The following is a 20,365-nucleotide window of genomic DNA, read 5'->3' on the forward strand; positions in this document are numbered from 1 at the left end:
CAACACATAAATCAGTGCTAGGATTTGGAAATAAGGAAGAAAAAGAGGAAGAAAAGGAACCTACAAGGAACTCTAGTTCCCCACTGCCTCTGAATCTGTGTAATATTGTAATATTATGACGGTCACTTACAGCACAGGCGAAGCAGGTATCATGCCAGGTGTAACCAAGGGCCTCCAGGAACCTGTCCCCGGCCTCGATGGGAAATTCACAGCCGTGGCAGCCAGTCCCAAATAAACTGTAGAAATCTTTTCAGCAACAACAACAACAACAACAAAAAGAAAGATGGTACAAGTTCAATAAACCATGTTTACAGTCAAGATGACAAGTGTTGGGTATACTACACAGAGAGATCATAAGGTACAGGGGACATTGAAGGAATGACAGGTAGAGCAAAGAGTTTCAACTTAAACTTTGTATTACTAGAAAAGCGGTAGTATCTTTGAATAATCCCTCCCTCAGTTTGTTTGTTTGTTTGTTTATTAAGATCCCCATTAGCCTCTGTCTTAGACAGTTGCTGCTCTAGTTTCCCCTGAGTCTAGAAATATCTTCGAAGCGAAACGAAGCAAATTGCTGGAGACTACGACGTAGTGCATTCTGGGAGTTGTTGTTGTCGTTCACCTGCATGAGCCAAAAATACATTTTCTGCCATTCTCGGCCAAGAAGGCGCTTACTTCAAATATTATTTCACATTTCTTCTACATAGATGACCCAAGTTTTAATAAACATTGGCCTTTCCAGCGGTGAGATATTCCTTTAAATGACTCCCATTCATTTTTTACTGAAAAACACGCCGTCAACACAATTTCTTCTACTGATAATAAAGGATTATGTTTGTCTTCACATTCGCACACTGTCTGTCTTTGTAGTGCTGTGTTCTACGTGGGCACCGCTCACCTTGTTCACAGTACGGTTCTCCGTCCTCCAGATGAAAGGTGTTGTTTCTGATTGGCTGCTGACAGCCAGCGCACATGAAGCAGTACACGTGCCACGTCTGTTTGAGAGCATTTATCACCTCCTGAGTGCACAAACACAAACATGTAAATGGTCAACTGTTGCTTTTTCTTTGTCTTTTTTTTTTTAAATGAATCCCTCTTTGATCATTATGGGTGATTATGTGCAACATGTGCACAGCCCTTGATAAAGTCCTGACCTCTTAAACGTTACTTTTTCATGTGGGGCATGACACAGATTAAAACAAGACGGGACAGGGGGGGATCAGTGGTGAGTTGGTGGGTCGGAGTAAAATGAAGGATTAGGAGAGAGGGAGAGCGAGAGTGAGAAAACAGGTTAATAAGAAGCCGTAAGCTGCTTGAAGATGTGTGAGAAATAGAAGGTTGAAAGGGATTGAGGGTGAAGAGGTTAGAACATGTGAGGGATGAATGTCAGAGCTGCTACAAGAGCAGAGACTTCAGCTTCCCGACCCCCATGGGTTCACCCTGCACCTGCAGCCGCTGAGGACTCTAAGCCTTTCACTCCTAACACCTGCACATTTACTGCATTTCTGCTTTTCAGTGGTGGTCACTATAGAACTCCTCTCCCAGTACATGTTTGGCCAGACGGGCCGAGGTCAAGCGCTACGATGTACTAAGTGAGAGAATTACACCTAAGGTGAGCCGGCCAACGCGCTGCAGCTTGCAAGCAGTTTACTGCAATGTCACCGGGGGAGCGCGACTTGTTTCTCTTAGCTGCTCCGACACTCTCGGCTCAGGTGTTTGCCAAGTTCTGCTTACTTGCCAAAACAGCTGCAAAGAGTATGCACCGCTGAGGTGGAGACTACTGGTGTTATGCTGAATTAGCACTGGCTGACAAACACTGTCAGCAGCCCAGCAGGAGACACACTCTCCACTGCGGTACTATTTCATAACCAAGCTAGGGCCGAGATGCCGACTGTCTATTACAAAAAGGAATGTTCTTTTTGGTCTTTTAACCTCTCCCACAGCAGATAATCCGCTTATAGAGGTTTTTCTTTTATGCCGGATGCCCTTCAACCCCTCCCATTTATCTGGGCATGAAACTGGCACAAGGAGTATACATAATCTGGGCCATTTCTTTATTTATCAAGATCTGTACCCTACAGTCTGTTGAGCGATTATGTTTAGGTTAAGGCAGAACGCTATACTCGAGGTGAGGTTATGGAGAGAAAGTGATTCCATGGAAAATTATGGTGGCCAACCTCTATAATGACAACCAGTGAGAAGTGTGCTTCTTTAATAACAACTTATTAAAGAGCCTCATTGTACCTTTTAGTTTGGGTAGCATTGGCTATACGTTCATTGTTGAAGAGTTCTGGCTATGGGAATGCTTTTGATGTTCATCATGTACGGTACATGATGAAAAGTGAAGACTAAAACAGGGGCGTCGTTAATGTGGGAGTTGTTCATAAGAATATATAATAGTTGGACATTGAAAAAGACAAAAAAACGTTGATTTGATTATGTGCTTTTTATCCTTTCCATTTTCCTCTGGTCTATAACACATATTTAGCTGCCATATTTACTTGTAATTAGAGCTCATTCCGTTCATTCACTTTCAAACAAGAGCAGCTCTGTGACAGTTTGATATGTGCAAGGCTTGAGCTATAACAGCTATAAAAGCACATGTGCGCAGACACACACACACACACACTCACCCCCAGTATCTTGGTCTGACAGCGGCTGCATGTCGGAGCGAAGAAGTCTTCATAGCAGTGCTCGCAGTAGACACATCCCTGCTCCTCCACGAAGCCTATGTCCGCCATTGATGTACAGCAGCGGGTACAGTTGAACTCCTCCTTATGCCACGATTTACCCATCGCCACTAAGAACGGTCCTCTGAGATCAAAAACAGATCAGGGGACATAAGAATGAGAGGACCAACGTTTGATTTCACCTCAGGAATAGGACCGGTTTTTGCTCACCTGATAACCATGTTGCAGTGGGCACACATGGGCGTTCGAGTCCCAGCGGGGAAGTGTTCCGCCATCTGAACGACGGTGTCTTCATCTTTTGGGTGAGGCTGAGGAACAGGTCTGGCTGGGACTGGACCCCTCGGGACACTGGCACTGCCATTACGCTTCATTCCAAAGGCTGGAATGATCAAAGCGGGCTGTGGACCACGGCCTGCGAGAATAAAAAGGAAGAATAATGTTAAAGCACATCAAAAAAACAAAAACAGAAGCAGAAACCAAAATGTGAGTATCACAAAACCAGTGTGCATCTGCATTTGCTTCCCAGGTGTGCGAGCAATTTGACCTCTGCTCTCTTTGTCTATACACACAGCAGGTGTCGCGGCAGCCCTCACAGCTGGCTGACTACCTTTGTCACAACCATGGATTCCCCACATCAATCTTTGACACACACACACACACACACACACACACACACACACACACACACACACACACACACACACACACACACACACACACACACACACACACACACACACACACACACACACACACACACACACACACACACACACACACACACACACACAGACCACCAAGACATTCCCTCAGCTCAAACCTAGACACCTGGCTAAACATGTAGTTTGGCCTTTGATCTTAACACAGTGGATGGAAATGTGTATTTGTGTGTACGTGCATGGTGCAGGAAGGGCTACTTTTGGAGTTGGCTTCACTATTACATGTCATATACAGTATATACATATATATATAATATATATATATATATATATATATATAAATAGGTCTGTATGTTTGGGCAAATAGCAGGGCTGAGTAGGAGGAGTAGGGAATTAAAGCGTTGCCGTAAAAATAGACGGCTGAAGTTGAAATGTGTGTTTGACAGTCACTGAGGGAGGCCGGAACTATTCTTTGAGATTCCGTAGACGTGAACGCCACATTGTGAAATAAAATACCCTGCAAAAAGTGGAATACATTTACTACATAAAAGAAAAAGAGAGTTTCCGGTGTATGGAATTCAATTTGTGTCACTTTTTAAGAAGCAAAAAACACTTTATGAATTGAGCAAACACCGGTCTTCTCCATCGACATCCGACAAAATAACTGTAAGTATCTAACGTTCACAATCTGACAAACGTTAGATACTTCCGGACGGACAGCGACTCCAAGCCAGTGACTACTTCCAGTCTATTGAGCTGTAAACTCAGTAGCCAATCAGCAGGCAGCTTCTTGAAGCCCGCCCATGGTCAGAAACGCAAACAAAAAAACCTAAATAAAATGCAATATTTTTTAATCATTAAATTAGTATTTTATTTGCAATTTGTGTATTTTGATTATGTGGTTCATTTTTGTTTGCTCAATTCATAAAGTGACGTTTGCGTCTTAAAAATCGTAATATATAATATTATATCTAATTCCATACAGGTGAAATTATTTATCAGCATCCTCATCATCAGGCTGGTGCAGGAATGAGGGAAGCAGGTAAGTGAGTCGTGCCGATGACTGCACCACAGTGACCGTGTTTTAAATTTGAACAGTGTCGATATTGTTTTACAGTGGGCAATAGCAACATGCCAGCTGCTCAGGGCCTGGATACTTAAACTGCAGCTCAAGATTTTAAATGGGTCAGAGGCTTACTGCTGCTGCTGCTGCTGCTGCTGCTGCTGCTGCTGCTGGGGCACCGTTCAGGTAGCAGTATATTTTCACGATCCTCAGTCACTGGATAAGTGGCTACATTTATGATTTTTTGTTGCGCAGCAGTTACACAAACAAGATAAATGGAGGCTAGGAGAGCACTGCTGCTTAGGTTTAGGTTACATTCTCTCTCAAACACACACACACACACAGACAAAAAAACGTGTTTACAAATCAACAGATATAAATATACAGTATGTATTTATTTGAAGTATGTGCATGATAAACAGACGAAAGGCTAATTGCAGACGGAGGACATTTTATTGCACCTCTGTGACTTGCCTTTTAAATGCATTCATAGTATCACTGGGTCCCGTTAGTAAATATTATCTTTCTAAACGAGGAGAAGTGCTACCCATGTGACTGAGCGAGGCGCCACAGGCAGAGCAAGACCCGCTTGCCTGCTTAATGGGCCTCCACAGAGGGAAACGACGAGAAAAGAAATAAGAAGGTCTGCAATGACCTATTTCACAACATATGTCATGCCTCAACCATGGAAAATAAGCCACTTTCCCCCGCGCTAACTGGCTGCAACAACACTCAATCCAGCAACACTAAATCAGTTTCACACCAGTTGGTAACTAAACTTTTTTTTGTGCGAGAAGTAATAACACTTTTTAACTGTAGTGGGGAAATATATTAATCAATCAAAAAACATAGTTACTTAGCTCAATTCTTAGAGGGGTTTATTTTTAGGATTCTATTTGGGGAGTCTGAACTTTGGGTATGCATACGTCCCCGTGACTAATGCTACAAAAACAAGCTCAGGCACCTTAGTCTGATTGTTCTCTGGTAGTTCATTTAGTGTAGAGAAAACCGGTAGAAATAACCCAGGTGTACGTATGTTAGATTTGGCATCACACTTAATTTACTATCCCACACTCCAACACTTAATGTAGCCATTGGCTTGATGATTTTTCACTGAAGCCCATGTATTATACACACAATGACAGCTGTACTATTTTGGGCTGTTTAGTCATCAGACGGATGCCAACTATGACTTGATTTGGGGTGCATAAATCATATTTTATACATGGTGTGAAAATGACACCTGGCAATTATTGTAGCCTTCACATCATTGTGAATGGCAATGTGTGACTATGTAAAAAAAAAAGAAAAAAAAAGTGTATGAAATACCGTCACTGCGCACACTTCCATTCATTTTGGCAGCGAGAACAAACTTTGTCCTCAGCTTCCTAATCAGTTGAGGACATGCTCTCAACTGACTTTTTTGTTCGTCTTAGGCTGTAACATGTTCCCACCGTGTTTTGTGAATTTTGGTGCAACTAAGTTGTGTGTAGGGAGCGCTACACAAGCCATTTGGCACCACTTATAACGTATTTTGCTAATTTTATCAATTTTTTCGCCAGTTCTGATTTGTGTGCCAATTTTTGTCCATTTTCACCAACGTTTAGAGCCTCAAAAATTCACACACTACACACACACACACAGTTTACCCTGGGTTGCTGCAGGTCCTTTGATCATGGTCTTGACAACTGCAGACTGGTGGCTGTTGAGTTCGGGCTCCTCACACTCCTCACTGTACAGAGAAATAAATGCAAACACAAAAGATAAAGAATTTGCGTAACATGGTTAGTATCAGTCAGTCATCACAAGGAACAATTACCATTGCACATCAAAAGCTACTGTAATAACAATAAATAAAACAATGACTATTCAGTTACTGTTTACATGTGTGATACAGCAGCAGGATGAATTGTTATTTACAAAGATGTCAGTCTCAAAACGTATTTGGGAGCATGAAAAACATGTTTCTCTCAATATACAGAAAAGACAGACTCCAGACCACCTACGTGACGACAGGGCAGAGACAAATATGGCACCAACCAAAAACCCAGAGCGCACCCTCAGCCAAAGCAGCACAGTACTTAAATTCACGGTGCACTTCCTTAATTGTAAGTGCAGCATGAAGAAAAATGTGTCATATTCAGAGCAAAACAGAATCCAGGCCACAGGCGCACGGGCGGATAGAACGCGGGTTGGTCTGCACGGTGCTAATAACGTGGTACACATCTGACACTGATGCCAGGATATCAAGTTAAATGATTCAACAGAGAGTAATCGACGAGAGTGGGGTGAAACATAGCATGGTGTAATGAACAAAAGTGGCTATATCTGTACTGTAGCCCGACGCCAGAGCCCAAGGAATAAATGTTTATCTATATTTTTGCAGCTGCTTTGTTCATGCTGTATATTGAAAATGTCCCCTCCTACACTGGCAAACATTTTGTGCTAGAATAACTAGACTTCACACTTAAGAGTCAAAGGATAAATAGTGGTAGTCACATCCAAAGAAGCCTAAAGAAAATGACTGCATGGAACGTGTGTTTATTCTATTCTAGATAAATTCAGACTAATATAATTGCTTTATTAAGCAAATAGGAGTATATTAACACAAGGAGACACCGCATGTCTAAAAATATATGAACACACAGTGATATCAGTGACATTGTTGTGAGTAATAGCCCGAGGCTTAACAAGATCAAGTTGGCACATAGTTTTTTTTTTTTGGTTTGTTTTTAAAGTCAACACATTCTGTTGTCTCTGCGTATTATAATCCCTCCATGATGCAAAAACATGTTTTCTCTCTGTAAAGTGTTTTTCACAGTGCAGCGAAGTTATGAGATCAACAAAATCCATTGTGATCTATTATGAGACATTTCTAACAGGAAGTTACACTTCACTTACATAGGGATTTATTGATCTATTACGCATTAATTACAACTGGCCATGACACGTTTGAAAACTCATTCCGATCAGACCAGAATTATGATGACGGTGGGAGGGAGAGCGAAAAATGCCTCGGCTCTTAAATCAAACAGGGCCCCAAGGCCTAAAACTCTCTACACTTGAAATGATGCAAATGAATAAGTGCTCTATGAGAAAGATCAAGTGTGAGCATGTTTTTATTTGAATGCTGCCAAGTATGTGTGTGTTTAAAAATGCCAGCTGAGGACTTTGGGTGGGCCAACAATCTCTCTCCCAAACGTATGAAATACAGCATGCATAGCTGTGGCTGGGGCCAACAGTTGGATCGGAGCTGTCGTCTCCTCGTGCCTAAGCTGGTGGCGGACTCATGGGAGACAAATGTTATGGCAACTGCAGACATAGATACATCAAGCTGTGCCTCTAGTTTTTGTGTAAAATAAAAAAAAAAAAAATAGTCCGAGTGATGGATACTATTACAGATTAGCTGTGGATGGATAAGATGAGACACAGTGACGGATAAGAGAAGGAACGTTGTGCCAGTGTAAATGCTGGATTCAGGTCATGACACCCATAACATGGGCTCTTTGGTTAAGATTTCATGAATAAGTGCCCAGTTATGTCACTGAGTAATTGCAGGATACGTCGGTCAGATGAACAACAACAACTTCACATTTACCTAAAGACATACACAGCATTGACAGGGGAAGAGAAGACAGGGTCTCCCTCTTCTGTGGCAGAGCGATGCCAAGACACCCTTTGATGTGAGAAGAAAAGACATCAAAGAGCAGCAGACAGTAAAAGGAAAAAAATAAATAAAAGCGAGCGAGTCAAAGTGTCATTCCCATGCTTGTTATACTGACACGTCACTGTAGGATTTAGTAATTGTTATTACAAAGACATGTGAGTCAACTGAATCACTGACAAGTGATAAGAAAAATATTTCCTCAGTTGTATACACACTGCTAAACACTAGGCACACACAAAAAAAGAACAATGCAGTGACAACAAGCATTATGACAAAAGCACCCAGCGGACTGTTGCGTTAGCATCGATTCCCCATAATCAGACCGCATGAGTATATAAAGCCCTAATCTTTACGTCGTCTCTAGAGGAAACAGACACAGTCACACTGCACAATGTCTCTCTCCAGTCTTTTGATCAGCTTATTGTTTTTTTTTTTACACCATGTGTCTGGCAGCTGACGCCAGTGGAAACGGTGCAAAATAACTTCTATTATCTACAGCCAGAGATACAACTGAGAGAGTACAGGCAGAGTGGATCAATAGTAGAGTCACTGTACATGTAGCACACAATGCTTGGCATCATTGGAAATTGGGGTCTTCCATAAACTGTTCCCCCCAAAGGAAAGCCCTGTTCCTCTGACTTTGAGTTTTTGCAAATGCGCTAACATCATTCGTTTTACCTCAACTATGGTAACTGATGAAGAAAAAGGTGAGAAAACAGAGCAGGAAATAAGATGCTGCCCAGTCCTTCATTTGTTAAAGTCTATTTACGGTGGAGCTTGTTACGGTTCTCCACCAATAAGGCAAATTACATGCGGACTTAATTGTATTCCACGGGACTGTGATTGGTGGATTAATGGAGAGTCTGACTGGTTTGTTTCAACAGTAGCCAGATAGAGTGCTGACCATCTGCACATGCAAGGCCACGTACAGTACAAACCTTGTTATCTGAAGGGATTTATTAAAGAGGGGCTGGAGGAAGGAGGGAGAGACAAATGCATTTATTTTCTCTTAATCTGTCCTCCTCTCCTCTGTTCTGTCTTTGTAGTGTCTTTTTTATTATTATTATTATTATATTTAATGCAACCTTGAACTTGACACTTGATGTACTGTATCACTGCACAGTCAGCGGCCTTGCTTGGTATCTCTGTTGTTGTTTCTGTTTGTCGTATCATTAGTCCTGCTGTCTGATTATGAGAAGCAACAATAGGAGGAACAGCAACACATTTTAGATCCCCTCCGTCCTGTTTACGTTTACTAAATAAACCCATGTGTGTGTCGCAGTTCCAAAGAGAACTTCTCGCGCGTCTCATGACTGTTGGTTTTGTTTGAAAATTGAACAAATGGTCCATTAACATAGCTGACTCCTGTCCAGCAGCTTTCTCCGACACGTAACAGATGGTCTATAAGATTGCGCTGTGAGATTTTTTTTGGCCTCACACACTGTATGCATATGCATTCACACACACGCGATGACAAAGACACCAGTTCACCCACCCACCCAAACTTTCTCTCCGTCTCTCACTCACACACATCAAGGTTTCGTGTGTACATTTGTGTCCACCAACCAATGACTGATCTCTGTGAGAAGATGCCAAGCTGTTTCACAGCGACCGCATGAATGTCATACTCGGTATAAGTTGTCTCAACAGAAACATATGGAGCGTGTCTTTTGCCGCTGGCGTAGTTTGAACCACTGGCGTAGTTTGAACCACTATGGCTTTTGCGTTGCCATGAATGTCATGTTCAGTGGACACAAGGGCTGTGTTTACACCGTGGCTTAATACACACTTGTAACTACAGTAGTAAATGTTATTTGTTTTAAGGATATATAAACCTGAGCTCAAATATAAAACACATTTTCACTAGTTTACCTCAGTATTCTATCAGGAAATGAGTTGATGAGTACTATGATTGAAAAACAATCACATGCATCACAAAACATGGATTAGCATAGCCAATGCAACTACTATATGATGATGTACCCAGACTTGGACAAAAATGTGACAATACAATAATGGTGATCCATTTTTCGAGTTAATCATTGATTGTTTCCAAATACTGTTGATTCCAAATAGCGTAAAACAACTTTTGTCCAGGTCTGCTCGTCTACCTCTTGTTCTTGGGCAGATTCAGCTCACTGACGCGGCGATGCTTCTTCTTTTTTCTCAGGCATAGCGGCGGCGCCTGAAGGACTGGGGCGATGAGCAGGGCGTCCAATAAGGACTGAGATACTGACTTCTCAGGCGGCCTAGGGTCGCTCTGATAAGTTGTTCTGACCAGAAAAGGCAGACAACGATGTTGATGTTATAAAGAGGACACAGAGATGAGGAAGTCAATGAAAAGCATCAAGGAAAAAGTTGGTGTGTACTAAAATAGCTTAATGTAAGGTTTCACTCCAGTTACCTTGTTTGTTCTGGACTACAGAACTCATGGTGTGTCTGTTGCGTGGGCTGTTTGGGGGCACTGGGAGTGAGAGGAGGAGGGCATGGGGCTGATTTGGGCAAGAAGTCCAGAGGACTTGACAAGAGCTCTCTCCTATTTTCAAACACACAGGGTTGACTCCTGTTCACTTGCTCTCCAAAAAAATGTTTAGAGTCATAGAGAACACAGAGAACAGTCAAAGAAAGAATTAACATTCTGAAGCAAAGCAGAATCCTCGGTGTAAGGAGAGTACATGCTTTTTTTTTTATTTGCCTGTTAATGTTGCAGTGAAGTGTCATCGTCTCACACTTTTCAAGTGAATAACCCTGTGCTATTATCTCTCTGCAGTGGAATTGGTTTTTGATACTACAAATACCAATGCTGAGCAGAACTTGAACCACACAGTGCAACACTGGCACCTTTTCGATAACAAGTAAACAAACCACCCAACACCAAGTTGGATTTGGATTTACTGTCTGGTGTTCAACTTCCAGAACTAAAGAATCAAATTATAAGGCCCATATCTTGTGAGCAGCAGTTTAACAGTATTAACTATTTAGTCAGGCTGACTGACCTTTAGTTTTAAGAGTTGCTGCATGTTTACTTTGGATGTTGGACTTGAAAATCCACTGCCGATCCTGAGGACTGAAACCAGGAGCTTGAGATTCCACTCCTCTCTGCCAAAATTGACAGTTGGAGAATGGAAAAACCAACCTTGGCCTGATGAAACTCCTGAATTTCTGCTGACGCATGCAGATGAGAGAATCGAGATTTTGCAATAACAACTTGAAACCATGGACCCAACCTGCTTTTGGGTGGCAGTACAGTGGAGGGCGAAATACACATTAGACCACGTAATACAAGCCGATCAATGTCTGATTAGCCAATGTATTGGTGCAGGGCATGTGCATCCATGTTGGGCTCAATTTACCATCTTAAAAAGGATGATTTGTTTGAAAAGAAGAATCATTCTGACCTCCATTATCCTGCTTATAATGTTCTATGACCAGCTACCAATTTACCATGTTCAAAAATCTGCTTTTCCATACCAAATAAATGCTATTTTGAGTGCAAAGGCCCTCAGAGTGTTATTATGGTCTTCCCAATAAAATGCACACACACTTTTATATGCAGTGGGACGATGGCAGATGACAGAAGGTCCAGCTGGTTAGTCATATTAAATGGAAAATTGGTATAATGAATATAAGTTAAATAGGAGTGTGGTTCCTGCAATGATTAAGTGAAATCACCATGGCCTTTTACCTGACTGGTTTCTTAGAGAGGACATGTTGACATGCTGATAAACGAGTCAGGTGAGCATTGACCGGGGAACTGGAAAGAAAGTTTTTGCAGATATTAGTCTGTGTGCAGTCGCTTTGTCACTTTTATGATGTGAAACAGATATTAGACCTAAATGTTGCAGCACCTGTGTTGAGGTGAAAAATGAAACCGAGCCTGTGCTGCCCTCAGAGACTGAGCAGAAGAATTGTCTAGATTATGGTTGTCAACATCACGGCCAGTCAACACATTATTGAATCAAAACGTTTCCAAATCTGTGCTGCCCTCTAGTGGTTTCACAAGAAACAATCATTCTGACAATTTACCTTTCAGCAGTGAGCAGTTGAAAGCTTGGTTCATCTGCAAGAGTAACATCTGAGGTGGGTGGTCCATGGACAGACACTGGTTTAGAGGAAGTGCCTAGAGCTCGGTTTTGAGGAGGTACAGAACTGCTACCACATGAGGAGTAAGCGCCAACTGTTTGGGTAGGTAATACACTAAAAAAAGGCATAAATGATGCTGGAGTCTGCCAACAAACAAGACTCTGTCCAAGATAAGAATGGGGAATGTTGGCTGGCAAAAACACGGCATCGGAAGAAGTGTCACTCATCTTGTGATCGGGAAAGCTGTAATTATGAAGATGAGATGACGGTGTTTGGTTTAGACCTGAGTCAATGTATGGTAAAGGAAGCAGCATCTGTGCTAATGGAAAGTTCATGTTCGACAAATGATTTGAGTGTGTTTGACAAAGAGGATTTGAATATGACACTGGCGTGGTAAATAGATGATACTCTTGATTTGGGGTGTTTAAGAGGCTGTCAGGTTTTGCAGTAGGGATGTCACATGGGATTATTTTGTCCTTCTCTGGACAGCGTGAACAGCCTGCTGCTGCCTGTGGCTCTTGTCGGTCATTGTGAAGAGATGTGGGTGGTGCCGCTGCTTCATTCAGGCTGCTGAAAGTTGTGAATGAAAACACCTATTTGATCAGAAGATTGGCGTGCTGGACACCTGTTACTGGCAGATATTAGATAATAACATTATTGAACTCACAATGTTTAGTTTTCTTTGTGTTTTCAGTCATTTAAATCCAAGTTTTAGTGGGTTCAAAATAATAAAGTGGGGAAAAAGTAGTTAAATACACTTCTAGAGAGATCTAGGGTTTAGATTTTGAGTGTTATATATAGTGTTTTTATACACCTTTTCTACACAAACAAAAAAAACCACAAGTTAGTTCCTCTGAATAAACAAAACGAGGGAATATTCTCTTTAAAAGTGACTGTGGTGTGAAGAGGACAATTCAAGATGACAGATTAAAAAGGTGAAAAAAAAGTGTCACAGGTTTAAATGTTTATACCTGAGCTTCCCATTGTTTGTCTGAGATTCAGTGAGACAATGAGGAGAGGAAAGAGTGAAGGAGCTAAGAAAGTAGGAAAGGAAAAAAAGAAGGGACACCAGGAAAAGAGAAAAAGAAACAAGAAAAACTTCATCATTTTATTCACTATAGTAAATGATACATTTTTCAAACTCAAAACAAAAGAAAATAAACTTCAGCTGATAAATTTCAAAACGCTTTCAGAACAAACTGCCGCAATCTACAAAGACGGTAATAAAGCGAACAGAATCACTCCACTTGAAGTAAACATGGGGTTGAAATTAATGAAAGAGAAATATTTTACATAGTAAAATAGCATTTATACAGGAACTCTGCACACCATCAGAGCTAAACAACATGCTTTGACAAAAGTACCAGCTAAATTGCTTGCATTACCTGCATATATCTCATACTTGAGTACCACTCTGGATTGTTACATCCCAGCTGCATAGCACACACCATCGGGCTATATTCACTGTACATGCATGACAAGTTGAAATCTCTTTCACTTCTTTTTTGGACATAATATTTCAAGATACGCTGTTCGTCAAATAGTTCCAGTGCTGGCAAATAAAGAGATGTAAACTCGCCATTAATGCTTTTATATAACTATGAGGAGTAAAGGTCTCTGACATGCAGTTGTTCAACCTAAAGTCCAATTAACCGCAAAGAACATGCGCAACTGTCTACTCCCATTTCTCAACGCTGTGAGAGCAGGTACACTAAACTGTCTCTATCTAAGCTATTGTGTGTGTACTCATCAATACAAAATGCTTGAAATGTGTCTTTGTATCTACTGTAGTGACAAAGGACTGTGGACTGACAAATTATTTGATTAAAGACCTCACTTTTCACTAACTCTTCTGCCAAACACACAACCACACAAGGACTCTGCTCAAAACCTATTTAATTTGACTGCCACTTCACTCTAATAATCTATTGTAACACGTTGGCGTTTACTTGCGTCACAATACTAGTTTATGAATAAAATACTGACCCGATTTATTCAGGTGTACACGTCATGGTAGGATACATATGCATGTATTCAGATGAAAGCAAACACGACTAAAAAAATGTGTATTTATGCATCTAAACCTTTGGGATTGGAATAAGTGGAGTGGGCCCAGCATGTAAGCAACACTTTAATACACATATACACATACATACACACACACACACACACACACACACACTAACACAGTGTTTCGCAACTCAGATCCTCAACACACCTGATTCAAATGAATAGCTCGTTTTCAGGCTTCTGCAGCACTTGATGACGAGCTGATCATTTGAATCAGGTGTGTTGGAGCAGGTGAAACATCTAAAACATGCAGGGAAATGTTCCCTGAGGACCAGGGTTGGGAAACACCACACTAAAAGATCCTCTGCAAGCTATCAGTGTATGTTCTCTCCTTTATTTCCTATAAACCAATTAGTCCACAAGCTTGTATTCCTGCAACGGTCCACTCAGCTAACAACTATCTGCAGTCAAACTGATACAATAATACACACACACACACTTCGACAGACACACACACACACACACACACACACACACACACACTGAGACACCCACAGTCTACTGAACATTGAGAGTGCGAGCAGACACTCCGTGGTGCCAGTCTCTCAGCTCATGGTACTTAGGGCCAATCACCAACCGGGTGGTGGTCTTGTTCACGCTGCCATCCAGGTCACAACAGCAGGAGGAGAGGAAAAAGAGGGAAAACAAAGGAAAAGAGGGAGAGGGAGAGAGAGAGAGTAAGAAGGATTTAGGAAATGTAGTAGTACAGTAGTTGCCCTATAATTGGCGACATCATGAGCTTGATGTTACAGATGGAGCTGTGACCACAAACACACAAGCTGATGATACACTGCAAACATTTAGATGTAGCAGATATGGACAGCATAGGACGTCTATATGCTGAACTAAGCAGCAAGGCTTTATCCACGAGTCAGAAAGGACTAACACCATGAATCAATTCAACCAGAAGACCACACACACACACACACACAGTCGAGGCAGCATCTGCATGTAAACATGGGTGATCTGAATCAATGGACACAGCCAATGGATGACATCACGGCGAGAGCCACGATCTGCAACATCACACGTTCAACAACATGCAGCACTGCAATGTTGTCACGCCCACAACCAAATGCATGGACAGCCACAAACGCCACACACAAAAACCCCCCCACACACACACGCAGCCGCACTTTGGCTGGTAAGCATGGATGAAGAGATTTTCAACAACTTTTATCAACGTTCAACAAAAAGAGGAAACTTTTAATCCCATTTGCTGCCTCATTATTTTTTTTTGGAGGTGGTGAGAATGGACATACTGTGCAGAGCACTAAGGTCTGGCTTTTGGTTTAATAGAGCAAATGTGATCCCTCCTCTGCTGTCTAGACAGGAAGAGCCCACACATCAATACATACATAAACATAATTATGTTGCTGCGTGAATGTAGACTTTACAGTTTACATTTCAGGCACCAAACTGAGCAGGTTAAATGAAATGAAAGAGCATGAAAACACACTGAACGTGCTAGACTTTCCGGAATATGTATTGTTACTGCAATAATGCAATTACAAAGCACAAAAAAAGCGGGGGGGGAAAGGTATGACAAGACTGAGGTTAAGGATCCTCAATAAATCAGCTTTTTCACTGCCATGCACTTACTTTGTCTTCTTGGCCTTTTCGGCTTCCTCATCTTGAATCACTGAGGAGAGAATGAACATGAATGAGTGAACCAATAAGCTTATATGTTTGGCCACTAGCTCAGATGGTCTTACAACAGTCCATGTAATGACTCTGCAAAAACACACATCAGTCCGCTCGTGACGTACCATTCTCGGTGCCAGTGATCTGAGCCAAAATCCTGAAGGACCTAGACTGGGTAGTACCAGTGCGTGGGCGCCAGTCCTCTGTGTCCTCCGTTATGCGCTTCCTGCTGGCATCAGCATGAGTGGGCACGTGGTAAAAGTGGATGTCTGTGTCCACAACGTGTTTCCTGGGAACTCTGTGGGGACACAATTGATGGCGTCAGCAAATATGCTTTTTATTTTACGGCCCCTCGTATATCAATCAAAGTAGCGGATGAATATCGATGGGATTTCCGGTAAGGATATTGAGCTGTTGCAGGGAAATGTATACATTTTAAATTGGCACAAACACAAACATGTTTAGATTTCTTTTAGTAGGTTACTTTTAGTTTAGTTTTTACTAAGCCACAATGCATGTATTGACACGATTATGTAACTGAGTTTGTAAATGAGGAGTTGTCACATGAGATGGCAACGTGGCACGCTATGAAATGTAACCCAGAGGTGAGGTCATGCTTATTAGACCAAAACAGGGAGAGAGAAAAAAAAATCTGGTCACATGTTGTTAAAATTATCTACACCAATCTTAGTACCTTGGGCCCAGGGGTTTTCTTGAAAACAAATGACAAAGGAGAAAACGGGACAGAAGAGCATAAGTGAAACAGATACAGAGGGAAATAAAACGAAAATATTCAAAACAGGACACACTGGAATTGTGACATACTTCATAACACTTGGAGGTCCACTGAAGGCAAGGTAAAGACGGAAGCCCGAGAAAGGACGGAAATGTGAAGAACAGACAATTTGTATGCATTTAAAAGTGAGCAGAAAACAACGGTGCAAAGGAAATATCATAAACTTATGGGAACACAAATGCCAACGCATGCACAACACATGTTTGTATGATCACAAGGAGCAACGACTGTATTCAACCACATGGTGGTGCTGTTGACTTGTCCTAAATTATAATTGAAGGTAGAGTAATTCATCATTTGGACAGCTTGGGAAATGTGTATAGATACACTGTATGTTTTGCTTAAATGGTGCAGAAAAGCATGCTTTTGTTATTATGAGTGTGCAGCATGGTTGCAGTATGTGGTTGGCTCGTCACTCCACAATCTTTCCTGTGTCCAGCGCTGACAGGCCTGATACTAATTGGCTGCAAATAACTCAGCTCTGGGACAAATGCACACACACACACACACACACACACACACAAGAATTGTCAGGCACCACCGACAACAAATCACTTATAAATACACAAAACACGCACGCGCACAGGCACCTACACATTTACCTTGCGCACTGAATAGTGAGATTTATGAGTGCCTCTCAACACATTCTTGTCACATCAGCAACAGCAGCTGTGGGCGTGGGAGTGTTGACAGCTCTATGCGAGCCTGGTCACACACTTACAGTTACACTGGAAGTGTCTCCCCATACTGGACACTCTCTCACTGTATATGGGCGTGTGCATGTGTCAATACCAGTCGCGATTTACAAGCTGAGGCAAAAACGTACCATCGCCTCAGCACGTCGTGTCCGTCAAATCAGCTAAATGGACGTGTGCTATACTGTTGCAGCGCTTGCGTAATGTTAATGCGATTAAATTAAAACACAACATTAGTAATCCAGTTTAGAATCGCAATAGATGACCGGGGCACTGGAAAAAAAACATGACTAATAAAGTAACATAACATGAGTGCATAACATATGCCAAAAATATAAAACATTTCAAACATAACTTATTTGAGCAATTAACTAATGCATGCAGATGTCAAGACACAGGCATTTGCATAGAGAGTGAGTAAAAGGTATAATAATTTGGCATGCTTCAGAGACTGACTTTGCGACTTGAGGATGTCCCGCAGTCTGCAAAGCAGAAAAACAGGGATTGAGAGGAGCAGAGCAAGATAATGAACACTGACATACGCACGTCTGTCTGAATTATTGTTGTTCTTATTAAAAATCCCCTCTGAAATGTACCACACAGCACATTTACGGCATGCACACGAGCACGCCAGACAAAGAGATCGACACACATGCAGCAGCAGGATTAAAAAAGAGAATCAGAAGAATGGAAAATACCTGCGATCACTGAAGGCGCTTCCACAAAATGAGGAATGATTAGGTATCATTATAACTCTTACTCAACTGTATGTTATTGATCGTCACTGAGGGTTTATCTGTGAATAACCAAAATAACTGTAATTGTTGAAAAGTCTAAGTCTACTATAACAAGATGAAAACATGTCCTATCAAAAAAACAAACATACATATTAAAAAAAAGAAAAGAGCACAGGCTTTAATAACACGGCGTGTGTTATTACAAACGATATTAAACGTCATCTGTGATATTTGGAGGGAGGCTATGTACCCAACTGAATTTCCTTTTGAGCGTGTGTGCGTGTGTGCACGATTGCTTGGTGTAAGATTATATTGTGCAGATCACCGGTGTCTGCTGAGTCTCACAGAGAGAAAACACACGTATCCCTTTGTCGGTGTGTTTCCTCGTGAAAGGAGCAAAGAGAGCGGGTCACGGCGGCTGAAGTTATGAGTCAGAAAAGTGCTATATTCGATCCATGTGAAATCTCTTGAATTAAATAAATCCAAACCATTCATCTGCGCCCTGTAGTTTGGAGACAAATCAGAAAAAAATATTGCATTTTAAATAAAAAGGGAAGAAAAATTTATTGATGAAGGCGTGTGAAGAGCGATAATGTGTCTAAATGGGTTTGTGGCCCGAACCTTTTACTTGCTGATTTTCTAGGACAGCAAACAGAAAGGCACACAGGTCGAGTTACTGATGCAGGCTATATATACACTCAGTTTAATCATAGCATCATAGCAGAGTTATACTCACTATGCCTCAGGAGAGAGAGATGCGTTGGGGTTGTGACAAAACACAGGAAGGTAGTGGGGGGGTGGTGTGTGTGAATGTGTGTGTTGAAAAATGACAGGAGTGAGTGATGGCAATGACAAAGAACAAGATTAGGTTTTCCCCCAATAAAGGCTGTTTAGCGAAAAGTAATGGGGTGCTGAAACACAACCTCGGGTCAACATAAAGGTTCAGTGGAGAGCTCCACTTACACTTGATGAGTCTTTTTTTAGAATATTATAATTAATCAAGATAATATGAAGGCAAGGAATGACCACACCATACGATACATATTTCCTATTATCTTTAGACATGAATCCCTTCTCAATGTTCTTTTTCTACTGAGACCTTCAAGCTGAAAGAGAGAACTTTTTTGGCTTAAAACGACATTGTGTAATGGTGATAGAAAAATGACACCGTCCATGTTTATATCGGTCCCATGCTGCATAAGCCTTGGCGAAATGTCGTGGAACGATACCAACTTACTTTATATGCCATAAAAAAAAAATCCTGCATTATTCAAAAATGAAACAAAATAAGGATCGCAGTGACCACCTGATATCCACCATATTTTCCACACAGGGATTCTCATTGTGACACAAGGGTGGTGTGTGTCTGAGGTACCTGTGTCCTAACTGGCATTGCAGAATTCCCTTTACCAAGTAACTACAAAACAAAGAGGGAGAAGTCTGTGGCCAAGTGGAAGAGAAATAAAGAGAATCAGGCTTGGGACAGGTCAAGCGCTGCAGTGGCCCTAAGCAAGGTACCCAACCCCCATTGTCTGCTGCCTGCTCCTGGTTTGTGTGTAATAAGGTTGGATTAAATGCAGTGGCAAAAATTCCTATCACTGATTGGTGTGTGTGCAAATATAAGAACAAACAAACCAATTATAGTTAGCTCATAAATTGGTCTTTCAACACTGGAAGTGTGCATTTTTTTTTTTTGTTTTTTTTCAAAATCAGGCCTTCCTTGTTAACAATGGATCTCAAACTGGAACCAAGATAAAGAAAGTTGGATAAAGCCAAAGTAAGAAAAGCTGATTTGCTTGAAAGAGAGACCGCCACTCACCCATTAAACTGCTGTGGCAAGGCTCCACCCTGACTCTCCAAAAGGCCCCGCCTCTGCCCCATGGCCACCTCGCAGGCGTTCTCAGTGGAGTATAAGTTGATTGGTGTGTTATACACTGACGGCTGAGGTGCAACGAGGACAGGAGGGGAGGAGGAGGAGGAGGATGAGGAGGACGGATAAGAGACAGGGGGTGGGGGAGGAGACGGACGACTGATGTGGGAGGACGCAGGAGTGAAGGCAGAGGATGGGGATGGGATGAAGGCAGCAGATGGCGACTGTGATGGAGGATACTCGCTCTTTGATCCGCAGCCCCCGTAAGGTCTGGAGGTTTTACTGTAGGGCGTGGTGGAGGGACTGCAGGGGTGAGGGTGGGGATGGGGCGGCGGAGGGTGTGTAAGGGCCACGGGTTTTATGATATCTGATCTGTCGTCCTACCGGCATGAGA

At 41.9% G+C, this 20,365-nt stretch overlaps 1 protein-coding gene across 3 annotated transcripts in view; it reads right to left on the reverse strand.

Moving 5' to 3' along the window:
* pdlim5a (PDZ and LIM domain 5a) overlaps nucleotides 1-20,365 on the reverse strand; it is a 49,846-nt gene that overhangs the window by 1,420 nt on the left and 28,061 nt on the right. Inside the window, exons 5-14 of one of the 3 annotated variants that reach the window (XM_058636279.1) lie at nucleotides 17,821-17,846; nucleotides 16,699-16,719; nucleotides 16,568-16,585; nucleotides 15,999-16,171; nucleotides 15,832-15,871; nucleotides 6,059-6,141; nucleotides 2,898-3,099; nucleotides 2,631-2,811; nucleotides 896-1,016; nucleotides 131-246 (exon numbers count right to left, since the gene is read on the reverse strand). In XM_058636279.1, the coding sequence (XP_058492262.1) occupies nucleotides 131-246; nucleotides 896-1,016; nucleotides 2,631-2,811; nucleotides 2,898-3,099; nucleotides 6,059-6,141; nucleotides 15,832-15,871; nucleotides 15,999-16,171; nucleotides 16,568-16,585; nucleotides 16,699-16,719; nucleotides 17,821-17,846 (981 nt within the window). Of the gene's footprint in view, nucleotides 1-130; nucleotides 247-895; nucleotides 1,017-2,630; nucleotides 2,812-2,897; nucleotides 3,100-6,058; nucleotides 6,142-15,831; nucleotides 15,872-15,998; nucleotides 16,172-16,567; nucleotides 16,586-16,698; nucleotides 16,720-17,820; nucleotides 17,847-19,920; nucleotides 20,352-20,365 lie in introns of all 3 variants that reach the window. The other 2 variants (XM_058636280.1, XM_058636278.1) reach the window with 2 other exon arrangements.

The sequence above is a fragment of the Solea solea genome, chromosome 8, assembly GCF_958295425.1.
Source record: "Solea solea chromosome 8, fSolSol10.1, whole genome shotgun sequence".
NCBI classification, from domain to species: domain Eukaryota; kingdom Metazoa; phylum Chordata; class Actinopteri; order Pleuronectiformes; family Soleidae; genus Solea; species Solea solea.